At 38.6% G+C, this 20301-nt stretch overlaps 1 protein-coding gene across 3 annotated transcripts in view; it reads left to right on the top strand.

The window, feature by feature from the left end:
* The first annotated feature begins 297 nt into the window (after positions 1-297).
* Positions 298-20301, top strand: part of LOC124156342 (LIM domain-binding protein 1-like) — a 32310-nt gene continuing 12306 nt past the window's right edge. For 2 of the 3 annotated variants that reach the window (XM_046530846.1, XM_046530845.1), the window contains exons 1-5: positions 298-746; positions 2490-3330; positions 9102-9195; positions 14683-14785; positions 16097-16269. In XM_046530846.1, the coding sequence (XP_046386802.1) occupies positions 707-746; positions 2490-3330; positions 9102-9195; positions 14683-14785; positions 16097-16269 (1251 nt within the window). In that variant the 5' untranslated portion in view covers positions 298-706. The remainder of the gene's footprint in view (positions 747-2489; positions 3331-9101; positions 9196-14682; positions 14786-16096; positions 16270-20301) is intronic. The other variant, XM_046530847.1, reaches the window with a different exon arrangement.

Genomic DNA, 20301 nt, shown 5'->3' with positions numbered 1-20301 from the left:
GTATTAAAATATCGCGTGTGAGTGAGGAATGGAAAAATGCTGAAGCGTTGGGGGATGGGAAACATGGAGAGGGGGGGAATCTTCCATAGTGTTTTAGATGGGCGCTTTTGTCACGTTTTGGACTTGTTTTTCTCGTAGTTAATTAGACTGTTTATGAAGAGATAGAAACTAATTGCGTGAATTTTAGATTTTTGTTTACTGTTTGAATTAGTGCACGTGTTTTTGGTGCGCTGTGACATTTTCTTTTGCTCACTGCATGGTGTGTGGAGTTTGAAAAGGGACGCGAGTCAAGTAAGCAGTTCTTGAATTAACTCTGAGTCGTATTTTACTCTCAAAATGTTTTTTCTAAATTATTTCTCTTAAATTTAACTATGAAAGTACTGTGTGAAACATAATTATACCGAAGTGCAACGAGAAACACACTGCATTGATCACGGTGGTGTTTACTCTACGCTTCTTCAGAAGTTGTATTTGGGAAAGGGGAATAGGTAAAGAGAAGAATCCATTTTTACAGAATGAAGGAGGAATGTGTTGAGGAGGCGAAAGTATTTCAATGGATTGAGTTTTTCCGATTTGTGTTCCCTATTGTGGGTAATCGTGTTAATTTGTGCGGTGAAATAACGCTGAACCTAGGTATAAGAAGTTATGTGCCAAGTAATAGGGAAAATAAAAATTCTAAATTTTCGCATTCTCTGACACTGACAGAATGAGACAAGGACGTGGAACTCAACGAAACAAACAGAAATGTAATTGAATTTTTATTACTTACTAAACCAAGTGTTGAATATTTGTAAACTTGAGTTATTGAGCATGAAGGGTGTTTATATACTTTCAGTAGCGTTTCACGCATGCTATTAGTAGGAGGAAGTTGGGCATGAAAAATTAATGTGATGCATGAGTTTCAATTTTTAATCCATTTCTGGTTGAAGTAAAGGATCAGTATGCACCGTTCCATGTTGTTGAAGACGCTATAGTGAAAGACTAGCTAATTGACAAATACAGTGACCTTAGACGTTCAGTATGATTGCTTGCTATTGTGTTGTTTAAATTATTAGTATTTGCGGAATACACTCGATTGCCCGCTGTGGTTTTATTTTTGATAATTACTGACATCCTTTTTATTTTTCATAATCCGTATTAATGGAGAACTGCATCGTTTCTACCTATGGATGCTAATTTCTATTTTTGGTTGGTGTAGTGTGAACTTATGATGAGAATATTAAAATTCATTGTGTTCGAGTAGTTGCGTTTGCAAGTGTACGTTTGGTGATCAGATATGTAACATTTTATTGAAACAGGTACGGTCAATATGACCCAATTGATAAGTTATGTATACAGTCAGGAATACTGAATGTGTGATTCCATGAATCGTTGTGTTTTATACAAGAAGTGATTTCATTTGAAAGGTATATTTTCATTATATCGCCTGTAGTTTCGTGTCGAGCTATGGAAAGGAATGCAGGGCGTAATGGGCTTTATAGAAACTGCACAATGAATTATATGTGACTTGAAGCCGACGATGTTCCAACCGTACCTGGTTTGGGGGTGATTGGTGCGTGGTGTGATAATTATATTGTAGTATTTTGTCTATAATTTATCATTCCATGGTAAAAGTTGCGATCCGTAGTAAGGAACGTTATAATTAATAGAACATTATTAATAAATTCCACTCTTATACTTTGGAATTGTTTCCCAACTCTCCGTTTAAGAAACCTATATTGATCCAATTTTCAAAGTGTATTGGTTTGGTTTTCTGAATATATGGTTTGTATTTAATGTATGCTTATGGTGGATTCAATGTATAAGGTACCAAATTGCTCTTCCTTGCTCTTTCCTTGAAAGCTGTTGTGATATAATAACAATAACCTTTCCGTATCGGTATTTTCTGTGATACATCTGGTTGCGTCGTGATTTAGTGAAATTTTGCTTTGTGTTTGCAGAGAATAGCCTCGGAGTAATTGTTCTTTCCGAAAACAAAATTGAACTCATGCATAACAAGTACTAGATGCTTACTTAAGTGATTGAAACTTCAGCAGTAATTGAATATTTTAATTCTTTCGAGTAAATTTACTTAATTCTAGATTTTCTTTATTCAGCTACAAACTATTCTCATTAAGCCGGTATCATGTACATCATTATAGTAATTAAGTTGGCTTGCATTATTATGCTCACCCCTAAATTCCTGTATTGTTAATAGTTGTGTATAGCCAAATTAATATATTTATTCCTACAACCATTGGCATATTTAGATGTAATGCCTATTGTATCTGAGCATATGTGTTGATTGAATGTAGCTGTTATTTTCTCACAGTATATTACTTACCTAAAATATTGTTAGGTTATTCAAGTTGTCAACTTTCTGCTTTATCACCTTAATGCTCTATTAAGAGTTGTATTACATATGTATTCAATGAATAATTCTATCTTTTAATTGTGAGACCATAATGATGGAGTTCTGGGTAAACAATCAATTACTACTTATCTTTCAGGCTGTAATCGTCGTGTTGTACCGTCTCTTACGCTGCCCACCACCCTGGAGGACCCAGCAGCTGCCTGGAAGGGACCCCCACCGGGCTCGGAACCCCAAAGTTTCCCACCATCCTCTGGGCCTGGGCCACAAGGTTTCCCGGGCCCTCCCCCTTCTTCCTTCTCAGGGCCATCGCCATTCCAAGGACCTCCAACTGCACCTCCTGCACCGTCTTCATTTGGGGGCTCCCCTGCCGGTGGGGGTGGCCCCCCCTATGGCCCCCCCGCACCACCTCCAGGCTCAGGACAAGGCCCTTCTTCATGTCCTCCCCAGTATGCCTCTTCTCCAGCACCCTCTGGATCGTCCACTCCAGGCCCCCCTCCTGGACCGCCAAATAACTCTTTTGTGGTAGGGGGAGGTGGACCTAACTCTTCTGGCTTTCCCCCAGCGTCATCCTCAGGCCCATCTTCTGGTCCTCCCCTTTATAACGGGCCAGGCCCCAGTGGTCCTCCCTTTGGTGGCTCGCCATCAGTTGGTGGTGGTGGTCCAGGTCCTCCTGGTGGACCTCATCAATTTGGGCGGCCTGGTTCCTCAGGACCCCCATTTGTTGGTGGACCTCCGACTCCGGGAGGAGCTGGTGGAGGACACCCTGGACATTTTGCCTCCCCTGGTGGGGGTCAACATTTTGGTGGGCCTCCCTCGTTTGGTATTCCTCCTGGCTCACCTTTTGGGCACCCTGGAGCTGGAGGAGGTCCACCACCAGGTCACCCTCCTCTCCCTGGCCCTCTTCATGGTCCGCCAGTGCATGGAATAGTGCCCGGCCAAATTCCTGGATCGAATCCCATCGATCGCCTGGATCAAGCGTATGTTGAAATTTTTTTCTTACTTATGATTAATGAGTTCAGTCTAGTCTTCAGTGCCCATAGCTGAGTGTGATGTTGTAGTGAGGATCTTCTATGGAGATGTGAAAAAAATGGGCTCATCATAGCATCCTTCCTTGTAATAAGCCCTTTATTTTTCTGCGTGAATAATTATTTTGTCCAATAATTTAATTTGAAAAATAGATATAGTGCTTGTCATTGCTCATAGTCATTTTTACCCACACATTAAATGGGTTAATGAATGGAACAGTTTTCATTTTGTAGAGCTGAAAAATCTTGTTTCAATGTATTTGATTTTCATGTCTGCGTAGGAGGAAAGTATTTTTGAAAATATTTTTAGTTAGTGGATCAATGAAATTAAATTTTTGACAATTCTGTGAAGTATCAAATCCTAAGATAATTTTAGCGTACTTTGGCTATTAATATGGGATGAAAAATTTATCTATCCATTCATTAAGATCAATGATAAAAATTAAGATCATTAAAATTCAGGCACATTTTATCACCAAAAATAGAGACAGCACAGTTTTTCTGTGAGATAGGTTTCATTCTTTTAATCCGCATGCAAACTTATTTCATTATCAGAACCACATCCAGGATTGCTCTGCATGATTTCATCAGATGTTTGCCATTACCTTTTTCATAATTATTATTTGCTTAGTTAATATTATGGAAATCAAGGAACAGGTAATTACTTTTTTATTGCTGACTGTTCCAGCTACTCTAATCGTTATTTTTTGTGTAGATAGGGCATTGTAATCAGTATGGTCTTTCTTTTTTCTGAGTCATTTTACTCATAAGTTAAAATTACAGCACAACAGAAGAGGTTTTTTTTCGTAAATTTACATTTTTATTTATGCATACATATCATTATGGTCACCATTTCAACTGTGGCCCATCAATTCCATTGTGGAAATGGCCAAGTTTAATGGTTTAGATTAAAAATTTGTGTAGCATAAAGAAGCTTGTTAGATTGTCAGAGAACAGCTTCATGCTCACTACATATGAAAATTTTTATCATTAAATTGGCGTTCTAGTAATTCGGTCTTTAATGTGTTGTATTTATTTAGCCCTGAATGAATGTAGGTTTTTGGAATTTAAATTTGCATTAATGTTACATTACCTCCACATTTCGTATTTTGGGGTTCCCCTGTCAATGATCAGTTATTTGTTTGAATTATTTAATATTATAAATGTTATGATGGTTTTTCAACCTCAAAATTTTGCAGAAAAATTTCACAATGCTCCTTTCGTCATCGTCCCCTTCTCTTCCCTCTCTCAGTTATTATTTTTTCATTGCTCTCTAGTAGTATCCTTTTTTTCGATTCTTTAATTTTTAAACTTTTCATTTTAATTTTTCTCTTATCTCCATGCCTTCGAATATATTTGCGGGGTGGTGGAAAAGTGGAGCTAGAAACCGTCCTCTCTCCCGAATGTACCAAATCCCGGCGTTGCCCCAAGGTGCGTTCGTATAACACACCGTCGTGCCCGCTTGTGCACGGCTCCCTGAGCCCCGCGCTATCCTCGCCGGGGGTCGGCCGGACGTAGCCTCGCCGCGGGTGTCGGGAAACTCGCCGTGATCAATATCGCGGCGGCTTCATTGCTCCCCCGCTTCCCCTCTCACTCCCTCCCTTCCCCCCTTCATCTCATCCCCTCCTCGCTCCCTCAGTCACTCACCTTTCCACAGTCCACCTCCTCCTCCTACTCTCGGCCACCCACCCCTATTTCCTCCCCTCCCCGCAGACTCACCATTCTCGCTCTCATCCACCCACCCATTCTCCTCCCTTTCCCAACCCCTCCTGTGCATTCCCCCCTCACTTCCCCTACCATTTCGACCTGCCCTCCCTTCCAACGCCGCGCTCTCTCCCCCCCCTTCTCCCTAACCATCCCTTTCTCCCCTTTTCCTACCCTCGCTCCCTCTCCCGCAATGAGCGTTACGCGATGCGAGAGAGGAGGAGGTTCTCCTGTAGCTTGAAGTCTCTTTTTCCCCTCTGAACTCTTTGGCGGCTACGGGCGTAGGGGTAGTTGACTGTAGCCTCCCCCGTACGTGCGCGGAGAAGAGTCAAGAAGAAAAAAAATCTAATGCCTGGTGTAGGTACCAGAGATGAATGAATTTTCCTTATTTATTTATCAAATTTTTCTTTCATAAATCAGTTATGGAGGCCCATTGCGACTTTTATTATAAATAATTTCTCATTTCCCGTGTACCCTCCTCATTATTAGCAATAGAAGTTGTCTGCTGTGCGTTGTCTTTGAAATTTTCATCTTGTTATTTTTTTCTGGGAAAAATGGGTAGGAAACAATTTTTAATTTGGTAGAAATAATTTGTTGTTATTCCGTGGAGATCTCTCAGGGGAAAAATCAATTCCCTTGAGGTTCGCTCAATGCCATAACCTTGGAGAAAATCTTTCGAAAGTCTACACGGGTTTCGTCGTCGCTCCCAACTCGTCGGGCAAGATGCGCCTATCCCCCTGCAACTCCTCCCCCGCCTCCTCCCTCGCACGCCACCCCCTTCGACCTCCGTCCTCCAATCCCCCTCCAGAATGCTACTTTCCTCCCTCTCCGCCTCCTCACCTCAGCGATTTCCCTCCCCTCAAACATCTTCGCGGTTCCCACTCTTTTTCCTGCGCCTTTAAGTTCCATTGGCCACCGCTGAAAAGCGCGGGTGTTACCGGCGTTTCGCGCAAATCGTTTCGCGGATGTCGGGACTCGCGCAAAAAGTGCGTGCTTTCCCAAAACCCCGAAATTGTTTTAAAAGGGCGGCTCGTGTGATCACGTGACGGCAGTGAGGGGCCAATGGCGGGCGATGGGCGAACGGAGAGCAGGCCCCCGTGCGAGGCTACACCGGTCGCCCGAGCAAGTTTTCACGTGCGCGGAAAAGGCGGGCTGCCGAAGGTGAAGGAGGGCGGGAGGCGTAGGCAGGCTTAAAGGCGGGCGGGCGGCGAACGAGCCGACGGCTGCGCTCGGTCGGTTCTTCAACGGTGGTGCACGGCATCCGGATGCTGTGCCGCGCTACCACGCTCCGAGTGACGAATAGGGTGGGCGTTCCAACTGGATCCGCCGGCGGCGGCGGCACCTTGGACTCCCATGCCCGTGAGGAGCAGGGCGGGCGGCGGCGGCGGGGCGGTGGTGCTGGGAGGAGCCGGAGGAGTGGCTGACCACCACTTGCACCATCACCACCACCACATGGGTCCTCCGTCGCAAGGAGGAACCATGTGTCCCATGATGGCACACGTCCACGCAGACCCCTTCTACTGCTCCCCGTTCGGGTCACCCTACTACAGGTGTGCCTCCCGATCGAATCTCTCTCTCGGCCCACAGAAAACAAACGCGCTCTCCCCCTTCTGGTCTGCCGCAAGGTCACCCGCCTTCCGGATCCCCTCGGGGCGTCCACTGCGCATTCCCCCGTCTTGTTTCGTCCGGCCGCTCTTCCTCCCCATTGTGGAGGTGGAAGGTGATGATGGAAGCTTTGTCGCCTCTTTTCGGTTCCATGGTAATACCGGGTCCATACGTTCCAGTCTCCATAGGTTCCCCTCTCGTGGTGGCATTTATTCAGTCACGACCTTGAGCGCCCGGGTTGCATTTTAGCGTGGTATGACGCGCGATTGGTTTTGCTGCGAGCTTAACCGTAGTCAAAAGCACGCAAATAATGAGAAATTCCATGCCAGACATGACATACTTTTTTGTTAAACCGAGTTCTTTTATCAACGAAGTATTTCCACCAAAACTCCTACGCTGATACTTGTTCTTGCCCATGTCAGTTTTTTTTCTTCTGGTTAAGAGGGCAATGTGAAGAGATATAAATCACTCTCCTTTTTTTTTAATATCTAGGCATGATTAAAAAAAAACTTTGTGGTTCATACCCTAGCTTCTCTTTGTATTGGATTTATCATCCTTTGTAGCTATTAACAATTGTTTCCATATTCACATATAGTAAGTACCTTGTTAAGCTTAAAGCAATCATGAGTTGTGCCTAAATTGACATTTTTTTTAAAATTGTCTTTGTATTCTTATTTGTATTCATTCTTATTCTCTTGATTCTTGAGCGATCCTGGATGAAAGGAATAGCTAGATATTTTTTAGCGGCAGTTTGTTATTGTTTCTGGTTTAAAGTATTCAGATGCATAAATATTTTGCAGTATTTTGATGAAATGTTCCAGCATTAAAGCTGTCAAGCATTATGATGTTTATTAACTCTCAGGAGTAATACCTATCTGTACTATTATACCTGCTAATATTATTATACTTACTGGTTTCTCTGATGCTGGAATGCTATTTTATAAGGAACAAACTCAAATTATTGGTCATTTTTTAATGGTGCGCATGCATGTTGTTATGTGGAGAATATTATTTACTATTATCCAAATTGATTGCATCATGGTCAAATGAAGTTCATAAAATCATAATAAAAATAAATATTTAGAAATTTTCATGTTTAGATTTGTGGGAAATCCTGCTTATTGGTCTGATAATATGAAAAAAATGGTATTAAATGCATAGTTGTTGTTTTTTATAGTATCATTTATATTGTTTTGCATAATGTTTGGCAGAAAGTTAATTGACAGTTCCCAACCAAATTCCTGAAGGGAAATTGATAATTAAGTATGATGACCATTTTAGGAAGAAAAAAGATTGCTTGTTTTTAATAATAAGTTTTAGCTTCAGAAGAGAACAGTGGCTAATACGTGCAGGGATTTTATTTGATAGCAGGTTATTTACTTCATTCATATCAGTTTCCACTCCATCTCGCCTGAAACCTCAGATTATATTAGTTATTTGCATTTACTCTAATTTAGAGTATGGACTATGTCATATATCTAGACACAGAATAGACTTTAGATGATTAATATGTTGTCACAAATAAAATGTAATGGGATTGCATCCTTGCTACCGTTGATTTTTCATATGTTCTTCGTTAAAATCCATTGGTAATTTGCTGTCTGTGTACATAGCATCATTTATCAATTGTTGCTATTTTTATTTAATACCCAACATTATTATTTATGAATGGGGTGTCACTGTCAATGTCACTAAGACTCATCACATTTCATGAAAAGAATTCAGTAGGGATAGGCAAAGTATGTGGTCATGAAAAAAATCTTGCCCATTAAGTCATTCTCTCATAAGATTGAAGAGAAGCCAAAATTCCCACTCTTCTTTGTGACATCAGATCAGCTCTGGTTCAGGTTGATTTATTCTTAACTAATCGACAATTAATAAAAATTGGTGAGCGAGCCCATTGTTACTGGAGGATTTTGGTTTGTTCACTTGCATGCCCATTAAGTTGACTTAAGTAATTGAAAATAAAAACAATATTTCATCACATGTGGGCGCAGTATTGTGACTCTAAAGATAATGATTTCATTTTTATCTCTCAATATGCACTCTTGATTTATTGAGTAGTGTTGTCAAAGTAGTGTTTTTATATATTTGGTTCAATTTGCATGTAAGAGGTAGATATCTTCTGTTTTTTCACTGCTTTAATTTTCTTTAATTATTTTCTTTTTTATATTTATTGAAGCATGGAATTTAGAACTAGGTGGATTGTGTTACAGTATCCTAGGTTTTTTAAGTGAATGTTTACATCTTTGTTCATTCTTAAATTTGTTTTTATTTGCAATAAATTGTTGGTACAATTATTTTTCTTTATTAGTTTTTATTATAATTTTTAATCTACATATCCAGTGTTAGAGATTAACCATGTTTTTGCTACATTTTTGTTTAACAATTTGGTCTTTTGACTTATTCGGTAGATCTCTTCCTGTTCCCAGGCGTCATACGCCGTACTTTGGGCAGCCGGACTATCGCATTTACGAGCTTAACAAGAGGCTGCAGCAAAGGACAGAGGTAAGCCTACTCTCATCTTATTTTTAATTACCTTATATTTATTTGTAAAAGTCACCACAGTTCCCAAGTGTTCATGAACCCATAGAAATCACTTGTAATGCTGTTAGTTGACTTGTGAAGTGACACCAATGACACATTTATTTTTTGAAGCCGTAGGAAACCTAGAGAAAGAAGAAGTAGTACCATCACATCTTGAGAATTCGTGTGAGATTTTCCTCTGAATCAACCGTCGCAAATGCTTTGATGATGAAATAATCTGGAAACAAATATAATCATTTAACACATTTGTGGTTATTTTTTTTATAATTCAACCTTAGTTTTCACGCTATGCTTACTGTGCATCTATTAAGTGCTTATTCCAGTAAAATCTTATTGTCTTAATAAAATTTCCATTTCAACCCCGATATTTTGTGAATGCAAGTAAATATGCCATGATAATAAAATCTATATACCATATTTATTAGGTATTAAAACCTGCTTTCAATTTTATTTATTTAAATGCTAAAAATTTTATGGCTAAAAAATCATGTTATTTTAACATCTTGGCTCAATAAATTTCCAGGGTAGCCATTTTAAAATTTGCTATTCAGATACTGCATTCAAGAAAATTCCCAAATTCTGCTAAGCCCTTTCTGAGTAGGCCATCAAATTTCATGTCTTAAATATCTCATGTTAAACAGCTTCAGAAGCAATTGTAACTCAGTCACCTGGGGAATGCAAATAGTTAGTATGATTGCCAATGTTCTCCAGAATTAGTGGAGGTAGCTTATGAAGGTGATTGAGCATATTGCTCTTCCTTTGTTCCTCTGTGCCTTTAGTGCTGAATGCCTACTTTTTACTAGAAGGAATAAATTTAATTGCGGAAATAGAGGAGAGGAAGGGTTGAAAAGGGAGATATGAAAGGGGAAGAAGTTGGTGTTCCAAAAGATCCACGGCTATTGCATGTCAGGGTAGTCAGAGGAAAGTCTGTAGTTATTGAGTGGGCCAGGGAAAAGTCAGGAAATAGCAACCAGTATACATGGGCCATGATTGTGGCATTTAATTGTCTGAAATAAGAATGTACAAGTTTGTTTGTTTTTCTGTGTTCATTAAAAAATAATAATTTAAATAGAATTTGAAAATGTTTTCGGAAGAATTTTGTTTTTCATTGACTTTTTATTCATAAATATAATATAATAATTGAAAAGAGAGTTGAAAAAGTCAGTGGAAATTAAAATTTTTGCCAAGGAAATGCCAGGGAATTTGAATAATGGGATCTTTTAACTACCCTGAAGACTGGGTAAACTTTTCTCGGGATTCCCACCAGGTTAATGTTTTTATAACGGCCAATGTTTCAAGTACCGTCTCGGCACTCATCATCAGGGCTGAATAATCTGATAATAATCTTCAGCCCTGATGATGAGTGCCGAGACGGTACTTGAAACGTTGGCCGTTATAAAAACATTAACCCGGTGGGAATCCCGAGAAAAGTTTACCCACATTATTCGCCAGGAAAGCATAAAATCATATTTTACCCTGAAGACTATTAGATTAATGATTTTAAAAACAGTTGTTCAAATGTCGATAACTTGGCAATCTTCAGTGGCCACAGAGTATATATACCGGCAAATTCTTATGTGTATCACTAGTCTTGAAAATGGTACAGTGTAACCGAAACTAGTCAGCAATAAAGTGTGTGTTTTTGTGTAGAAAAGCTAAGTAATTTCCTTCCAACCATAAAATATGGAATTCTACAAAGTAAAGGCCTCAACAATTCAGTGCACTTCAGTGGACTGCTTTGAGAAAGTTCTTTTAGTACAGTAGACTCCCGATTATCCGGGCTAATGACGGGGAGGGACGGCACGAATAATCGGAAAACACGGATAACCCAAACTTTCACTTTAATGTCTTGCAATGTTCATAATTTACGTAACACAACCAAATATATTATTAATGCAGTTATTCTGTATTTTAGAGTGCTTCCTGGACTCAATGAGAGCTTTGTTCGCCGGTTCGCAATCTTTTTAGCTGCGATAACATGGTTGTACTCATATTATTAATGCTCCATGTAAGGCCTGGTTTCTAAAACCGCACATCCGTGGCTGTGTGATCACGGATACAGAAAAGTGGTTTGCGCGAATGCTTCAAAAGCACTGCTCAACGTCAGAAACTACATTGTCAGGCACCACACCACGCAGTCGTGTCTCGCGCAAGTTGCACCGGTTGCAACTGCTGCTGGACGTGTATCCGTGATTACGGAGCCCGGTCACGCACTGCGAGGCTTGGAAAACAGGAACACGGTACTCTCGTGAATGCAGCTAGCGGGCGATTTCTTCCGTTTTACGAAGGGGATTCTGAATGAAATTATAAGTGCGGTGTATCCTATTAATGCGGTAATTTTGATGATTTTGCGTCCGATTTTATTTTTTATAAAGATCGCGGAAGAAATAGAGCCAGGGTGAAAATCATGCACGGATAATCCGCTACCCGGATAAACGGCAGCCAGGTAATCGGGAGTCTGCTGTATATTGAATTGGGGAGGAATTTCCTGAGACGTTGTGGTAATTCATTACTGCGGTAATGTTACCCTTAATTTTTAGAAATACAGTAAAATTCGGTTATAACGCGGGTCTAGGGGGACATAGTTTACACCCGCGTTATCGGACAACCGCGTTATAACGGGAAATACGTGGGAAGCAATAAAAAGAACCCTTAAAGGTAATTTTTATAGCCAATTTATTTGCGTAATACATTATTAAAATATTTATTTTATGATTTAGACGCTCTACTTTAACGGGAGTTACTAAAATACTCGGATATTTTCTTTTGCCGCGATAGTTGATGGCTTTTCTTTGTCACGTAATTTTTTATGCTTTGCAAGTGCAACAGATGAATACTATCGCAATCACTTTGTCCCTCCAACCAATTCATCAATTCACTAATATTATGTAATAAATGGCCAATTTTTGGCATCTCGACCTCACATTCGTCTTCTTCATTCTCGCTCTCATCTTCCGATGATGCAGCTGTTTTTGCGCGGCTCTGGACTGCAGCCACAATTTCTTCGTCACTCTTATAAGCAGATACAGGAGTTTCCTCATCTTCGCGAACCCAGGCCTCGAGATCACTCACAAATAGTTTATTAGAAAGAACATCTGAAGCTTCACGTGCGTCCTCTTCCGTGAAACCCAAAAACTCGTCTTCGTCTTCCATGCTATCGCCCGCTGTATACTCGCACTTTGACCAGCAATTAAGGATTGTAGCTGAAGTTATTTTCTTCCATGCCAATCCAATATTATAAGCCATATTCTTCAGGGTGACTGTTTTCAGATATTCTTGTACCTGCAGTTCTGAATTTATGACACTAGTGAGCAATTCCCGCCAATAATGGGCTTTAAATGCTCTGATTATCCCTTGATCCATGGGCTGAATAAGAGCTGTCGTATTTTTTGGTAAAAACGAAGCCACTATTTTGCCATCCCTCGATATCAAGAGCTCAGAAGACGGATGGGCCGGACAGTTATCTAACAGAAGTAGAGCCTTCTCTTCTAACTTTTTTGATCTTAAGTGGCTCTTAACCGATGGAACAAAATCTTCATTGAACCAAGATAAAAAAATGTCTCGAGTCATCCAGGCATTCTGACTGTTTTTGTAATTTATGGGTAGTGCTGTCATATTAACGTGCTTGAAGCACCGAGGACTTCGATTTTTACCAATACACAGAGGTTTTAACTTGTGACTTCCTGATTTGTTCACGCACAGTAATAAAGTCACTCTTTCTTTGCTCATTTTTATTCCGGATTTATTTGCCGACTTCTTAATATAAAGTGATTTTGTTGGAAGCAATCTGTAGTAGAGAGCGGTTTCATCGCAGTTATACAATTGCTCTTCAGTGTACTCACCCTCATCAATCATCTTGCGTAAAGTCCCACAGAATTCTCTAGCTGCTTCACTGTCACTGGAACGAGATTCTCCTTGCATGTTAACTTGCGCTACCCCGTGGCGAATATTCCACCTCGATAGCCAGCCAGCAGAAGCAACAAAATCATGAGCACCACCTATTTGTTTATTTAATTTAATTGCCTGTGCTTGTAAAAGTGGACCGGATAATGGAACACCTTCACTGCGCTTCTGAACAAACCACGTGAACAAACATTCATCCACATCACCAGCAGCACTCAATCTGGCCTTTTTTCTATCAAGTCCTATTTCGTCATCCACTTGATCAACGAATGATCGTAATTTAACTTCTTCTTTCATCCAACCACGAATAGTTCCTTCAGGAACACCAAACTCCCTGAATAAACTTGATTTTGAATCACCGCGTTTCACTCTGTCGATTATGCCCTACTTTTCTTTTATTGTGTAAGTTTTCCTTTTGGCAGACATCGTTTTAACCCTGAAATCAATGAAAATTTTCGTAAAAAAGTAATTTTCATATTCATATTAAGACAAAGGTAAAACAGCCCATTCATTATTAAATGCTCGAAGCCTGTGAGCATTGAGTACCTACCTTGGTTTGAGCGCCGCGGTGCGAACGTACGAATGAGAATTATCTCAATCTCCCAGAATCTCGAAAATTATTATAGCCGTGCAACACACTTTTCAGCTCGAGTTCGCAAGACACAATGACCGATCAGGCATTACCGAGTTTTTTTTATGGCTACGAAACAATGTATGGAATACGTCGCCAACCGCGTTAATACAGTCGCTTGAAGTTGCGACGCGTCGGTAGTCACGCCGAGATAAAATTCGCCACAAAGTTACCTACCTCAAAAAAAAGGTCAATGTAATCATCTCGGGGGACATGGTGAGACCCGCGGTATATCCGAAACCGCGGTAAAGTGAGGCGCGTAATAACCGGAATTTACTGTACTTGGTTCCTTTCCCCTCAATGTTGAACTAAGCCATTAATTACGACATTATGGTGTTGATTATAAGTCACTTAAGAGACGGTTCGTTAGAACATCCAACTAACAATTATTAACCTGAAACATTCCTGTACTTCCATTTCGATTCTTCCTCTCCTCAAAACTACTAGTTATCAAAGGAATTATTGCAAAAGATTCAGAGAAGACATGGAAGCCAAAGTTAGAATGACAGAAAATTTTCACTAGTAGATTTTTTATCTATTCATTTTGGCTGTGCTTTCATCGAGATACTGAAGCTTTAAATTAGGTTTTTTTGTCATTGCACATTTCCACCTGGTGAAGCTGTTCAGTATATCTTTTGTTGCTTCAATGTTGCTCCATTGGCTTTTGCACTTGCATTAAATTTGTGGAAGTCGTTCTGTACAGTGTCAAATAATTGTGTAGAAGACCATTGTGTGTCCCTTATCCTTTGTATAGCCTTATTTTTGAAATATTTAAGTTCTTTACTGCTGAACATGATAAAATCATTGTTATTGAGTTCATTAATAATATGTGATCATCAAAATATTTCCTATGGTCTTCTAAATACTTTATCATGTTGTTGTTGGCTGTTTTTATAATGAATTAATTTTTATAGGAGAGCGACAACTTATGGTGGGATGCATTTGCTACCGAGTTCTTTGAAGATGATGCCACCCTTACCTTAACATTTTGTTTAGAAGATGGACCTAAGAGATACAGTAAGTAAATTATCATGTCTATTCTATTTTATATTGTGTTGTTTAAAAATTTATCAGTAAGCTATCACTTGGGTTTGATGACATAAGTGTAAAGCTTTAATTAGGCTTTTAATATGAAGTTTCATCTTTCTAACATTTTTGTAAGTGACTTCAATACTGTCGTAATGTCATCTGTGAAAGCTTTTGGGAAATAAAATGCAATATTTTGTGAAAAATCTTGACTTCTAGCTGTAAATGTTATGTTTTGAACTTGACGGAGTACTAACTTAGGTAAAATGGCCCAAAAAGTCACCCCTAGGTATTTTATATTTTGGTGAAACTTTGAGCTGGCTAATGTTTCTCTAATAATGGTGCAATCATCTCCTAAGTATTGTGAATGTGTTGTAGTGGCATTAAATGTAAAAATATGGACACTAAAAAGGCAATTCAACCACATAAAATATTAATACATTTTTATTTTTTTTTTGCTTAAAGTTGAAATGAAAGCCTATCTTTTGCTATGCAGTGTTTAATTTTGTAGTTGAGTTACATTAACTGCTTTGGTTGGCAGAAATAAAGCATAATTAGGAGATGCTTATGTTTCCTTTCTGTAGGCCTTCTTTACCCTCATAATTTCTGCAATGTTTTTTCGGATAAGTATGTAATAATTAAGCCATGGTTTTGTTCCCTTTTCCTTGCTGAATAAAAATTTGCACTTGTAATTAGAGCCTCATTAATCCACTTTGAAAACCAGTGTGCTGTCATCAATACTGTTTGAGTGAAATTTATAGTTTGAATGCACACTGAACTGCGGAGTGGACTCGTTCCCTCCTGCAGGCACAAATGAATGTTCTATGATTTTAAAATTTTATCAATACATGATGTTAAAAATACGATAGGTATTTATCTACTTATTTGTAGTTATTTAATGGCATTAAAATTTGCATAATGTACGTGAAAATGGTGATTCCATTAGGAATGTCAATGAGTCTTCTGCTTCGAAAACGAAAAACACAGATGACTTATAAAATCAACTTTATACATGATTTTGTAAATTTTTTCATTTGCAGAGTGGGTTATGTGGATGAATGTAGATCTTAATAGCCTAAGATGAAGACAATTATTATGATAATTAGGTATATATCTGGTTCTTCTGATAAACCTATGATTACAATGCAGCTAGTCTTTAATTATAAATTCATCCCACCTTTTATCGTACTTTTAGTTGGTATTATAATATGTGATGTCCCATGAATATATATTAAACTGATAACAAGAACTCATGGTGGAGTGATTTTTTGATAGCATGATTTTTTTCTTACTTTTTTATAGCAATTGGGAGGACGTTGATTCCCCGTTACTTCAGGAGTATATTTGAGGGTGGCGTGACAGAATTATATTATAATCTTAAGCATCCTAAAGAGTCTTTCCACAACACAAGTATTACTCTAGATTGTGATCAATGCACCATGGTAACGCATCATGGAAAGCCCATGTTTACCAAGGTATGTATATTTTTATTATATCAACTTACTTGGAATGGAATCAATTACTAACAACTACAGCATTATCCTGATTATCTGGTCTAATGACCGGAAAAGGCGGCACGTAAATCGGAAAACACAAATAATCCAAACTTTCACTTACATTTCTTGTAATTTTCATCATATAAATCTATCTATTATTATTTAAGCACATTTTATGTTATTTTATATTGCTTTCCGGAAACATTAGCAGCTTTCTTCTCCAAACTGTGATCTTTTTATTGGCAATAACGTGATTGCAGTTGTATTCTCACTGCTTTGTGTAATACCTGGTTTCCGAAAACCACGCATCCATGGCTGCGAGATCATGGATTCAGAAACGTGCTTCGCACGAATGCTTCAAAAGCACTGGGCAACATTGGAAATTACACTGTCAGGGACCACGCCGCATATATGCTTCTCGCACAAGTTGCCCGGGACACAGAACCATGATCACAGAGCACGATCGTGCACCCCAATTCATGGAAAACAGGAACACGGTACTCCCGTGATGGCAACTGGCATGCGATCACCCCATCGCCCAGCAGTGGTAGCCCAGGAAACCAGGGCTTAAGGAAAACTGTCTACAGAGGCAAGAGCCTGGCTATGACTCATGCTATCTCTACTTCTACTTCCCTCGCTGCCTTCAGTTCTACAATTCCCTTCCTCTCCAGCTTGACCTTGATTAGTCACTGCGTAAACATGCCCAAGTGCGATGAAATCTCCGGTTCCTTTGGGCCGTATTCAACCGCATGTGAGTCCTCGGCAATAATTGTGCGTTTGCAATAAAAAAATATCCGTATAAAGATCCTCGATCACATTTTTCCATTTGTTTACCATTGAAGAATCTTCTTCTCAAGAGTTTTTTCCCCCACCGCTGATCGTCATCTGCAATGCTAGATCAGGCGTCCAAGTGAACTTGAAGCATTCCTTTTCAGCAAGTAAATAAAATACATCCATTTTACAAAGAGCATTCTAATGGAAGTAATAGTATAGTCACGCATTAAAAATCAAATACCCTGCTGCTTTTGCCTCCGATTTTTTTTTACATAGATCGCGGAAAATATAAGAGTGTGAACTCGTGCACGAATAATCAGCAACACTGATAAGCCGCACCCAGATAATCGGGAGTCTGCTGTAGTTAGGTCTTGATTCATGGTATGTTAACCTTCCATTAGGATTTTATTGTAATCTTGATGTCTCATTGTTTACTTGCTAGAAGTAGTTACAAGTACTTTAGAACAGTATACATTCTTAAGAGTTGGTCTTAGGTTCATTTAGTCACAAGTCAGAAATGACATTTACCACCGCATAATGACCTCATTGACATCGAAGAATGTATTCAGTTACTGTACATGCCTATTCAGTTACTCTCAGTAAACAGTGTACTAAAATATGTTTTTATTGTTTTCTATATCTAGTGATTGTCATCTCAATTATAACTGGTAAAGGAATAAGTCTGTACTTCTCCAAATTACCTTGAGTACAAATTTGTGGATGTACTTTTTATCAAGGGGAAAACTTGGTCAAAGTTATTTTGATTCTTTCAATCTTCTTTTTACCTTTGAGAGCATCTGCAATCTGAAATCAGTTGATTATAATGATGCTTCATATGGTTTTTAGATTGTCAAACCGCTTCATAAACACACAAACTATTTTTCTTTTGTTTAATTTATGTTTTTAAGAAAATATTTTTATATTGTTCAAGACTGCAAATTAGGTGATATTGTAGAATGCAATATAGTGGAACTTGGTTAGTACGTTCCTCATTAGCACGTTTTCCTCGTTAGCACGGCACTTTCTCTTGGTCACAGTACCATCGCCACAAAATACAGGTACATATAACTATTTGGTCAGTTCATTTCAAATAGTGGTGCTTTCCTTAGGTGTACACTAAATTACTTGCCACGAAGCAACCTGCCAGTCGTTTCCTAGTATCTCCTGAGGGTGTAAGGTGTACCTCCAAGTTCATAAGTTATTTTATAATTTTCGGCCTTTGGCCTTCTTACATTCATCTCACATCTCTCTATCTACTATCGTGATGCATACAAATGCATTTCTCTATGCGAGGAGTACATGTGTCATTACTTGACTAGTGTTTCCGGAGCAGACAATGCTTTGGATGTCTGCGCAAAACTTAACGCAAAAATACAAGTGTGTTATTAATCATCATCTCAATTTCGATGTATCAATCGATATGGTTTCATTCCGAAATAATCGTTGATTACAAGGACGAATGTGTACGTCTATTGCTGGGATTTATGGTAAATAAAATCTTGCTCAATTTTTATGATGTTTTAAAATAACCAATTGACATGCTCAGAGTTATTATCATATTTTTTGAGTCAGAAGTAATAGAGAAGAAATGACTTGACTTGCTTAACTTGTCCTCTTTATATGTATATGACAAATCACGGGAGGATGAAGCTGTTTTTATGTAACCATCTCTGGGAAATCTATGAAACATTGTGATTTTCATTCACATGGTGTTGTTTTGGAATTTAGCACTCATCGTCTTGATTTTAAATGTGGAAAGAGTTCAAGAAGGCGACCCTGCAAGTACTTCCTTAAGTAACAGTAATTATGATAACTTTTCCACTGATTGCAATTACCCTAATCGCTATTATTTACTTCCCTGGTTAACATGTATTCCTGGCTAGCACATTCATTTTTTGTGGTCCCTTCAGGAACGTACTAAACAAAGTCTGCTCTATATGCTTATAGTATTATTTTATTCTGTTCATTTATTTTTATGCCCAACTCTTTATGTCCGTTTAAATGGACAGTACCTTTAGCAGATTCTTACTCCCTAGTAACATTATATGTCCATAATGTGGACATTAGACAATATTTACTCTGTTAAAGATGGCCAACCAGTGTGACATGAATGATCGCATATTAATTAATTGGAAAAAAAAAATATTTTCTGTCAATGTGCAGATAACATGTCTGACTGAAAGGATTAAAATGGAATGACATTGATTGTAATTAGAATTTTTCTTGAAATTATTTGTCCACTTCAATGTGCGGAAACTACTAAGGAATGGGCTATGCTTAATGCTAAAGCGGAGTATTTCAGTGATAGATTGAGAATCGAGAGCTTCAGGTGCTTGGAAGGTTGGTTGTACTAATGTCAAGCTCGAAAGCGTTATCTCCCTTCATAATTGCTCGTAATGCCTGCGGTGTAAATCCTTACTCATGGAAGAAAGGACTCCGATCCTAGCAGAATATCTTAAGTATTCACCGTGTGATATAATGCAGACGAAACGGAACCCTTTTACAACCCACTCCACGACAAAACCCTTACAATACGGGTGTTTCTTGCAATAATACTTCTAGTTGCAGGTAATGCGCTGTTAGCGATGACATACGTGAAATGCTGATGCTACACTTTTAGTTTATTTAAAAAATTCTGCATTCTTTTTCATTTTTTGCAGTCATTATGAAGAATGTTAAATCAGTAAATTCATACTTGTAAGTTTTGTTGACCTTACGGTCCTTCAGATGTGTATGCATTTTCATTTCTTTGTTGCATATCCTACCCATGAGTGTTATATTAGTTGCAGTTTCTTGCAGCTTGCTTATGGTTTACCTAAGTGAAATTAGTATAATATCTGCATTATATTTTTATATTTTTTCGTGAAATTATATCAAGTTAATATCTTTTCTGATATTACCAATTTAAATCCAAATCGATTTTACTGGAGTGCCATGGACACACTCAATGTATTATTTCAATGATGTCGCGGGCGTAACAGTCAAATTGGAAGTTTTTGATAGGTAGACAATTTTAATCACATCATTAAGAATGTTTAGCCGACTTTTTAGTGTAGATAATGAAGATATTACAATTGATGATAGTAAAGGCACAGAGTATACTCTGTGGCAATGGTTTTCATTGGCAGGATCGTTCTACCACCTTCAACTTTTTTCGTCTGCAGAAACAAATGCGATACATTATTTCACATATCTTCCACGAAATATACGGGAACAATTAACATACACCAATGGAAG

The sequence above is a fragment of the Ischnura elegans genome, chromosome 3 (genome assembly GCF_921293095.1).
Source record: "Ischnura elegans chromosome 3, ioIscEleg1.1, whole genome shotgun sequence".
Classification (NCBI taxonomy): Eukaryota; Metazoa; Arthropoda; class Insecta; order Odonata; family Coenagrionidae; genus Ischnura; species Ischnura elegans.
This window is presented reverse-complemented; position numbering and strand designations above follow the sequence as displayed.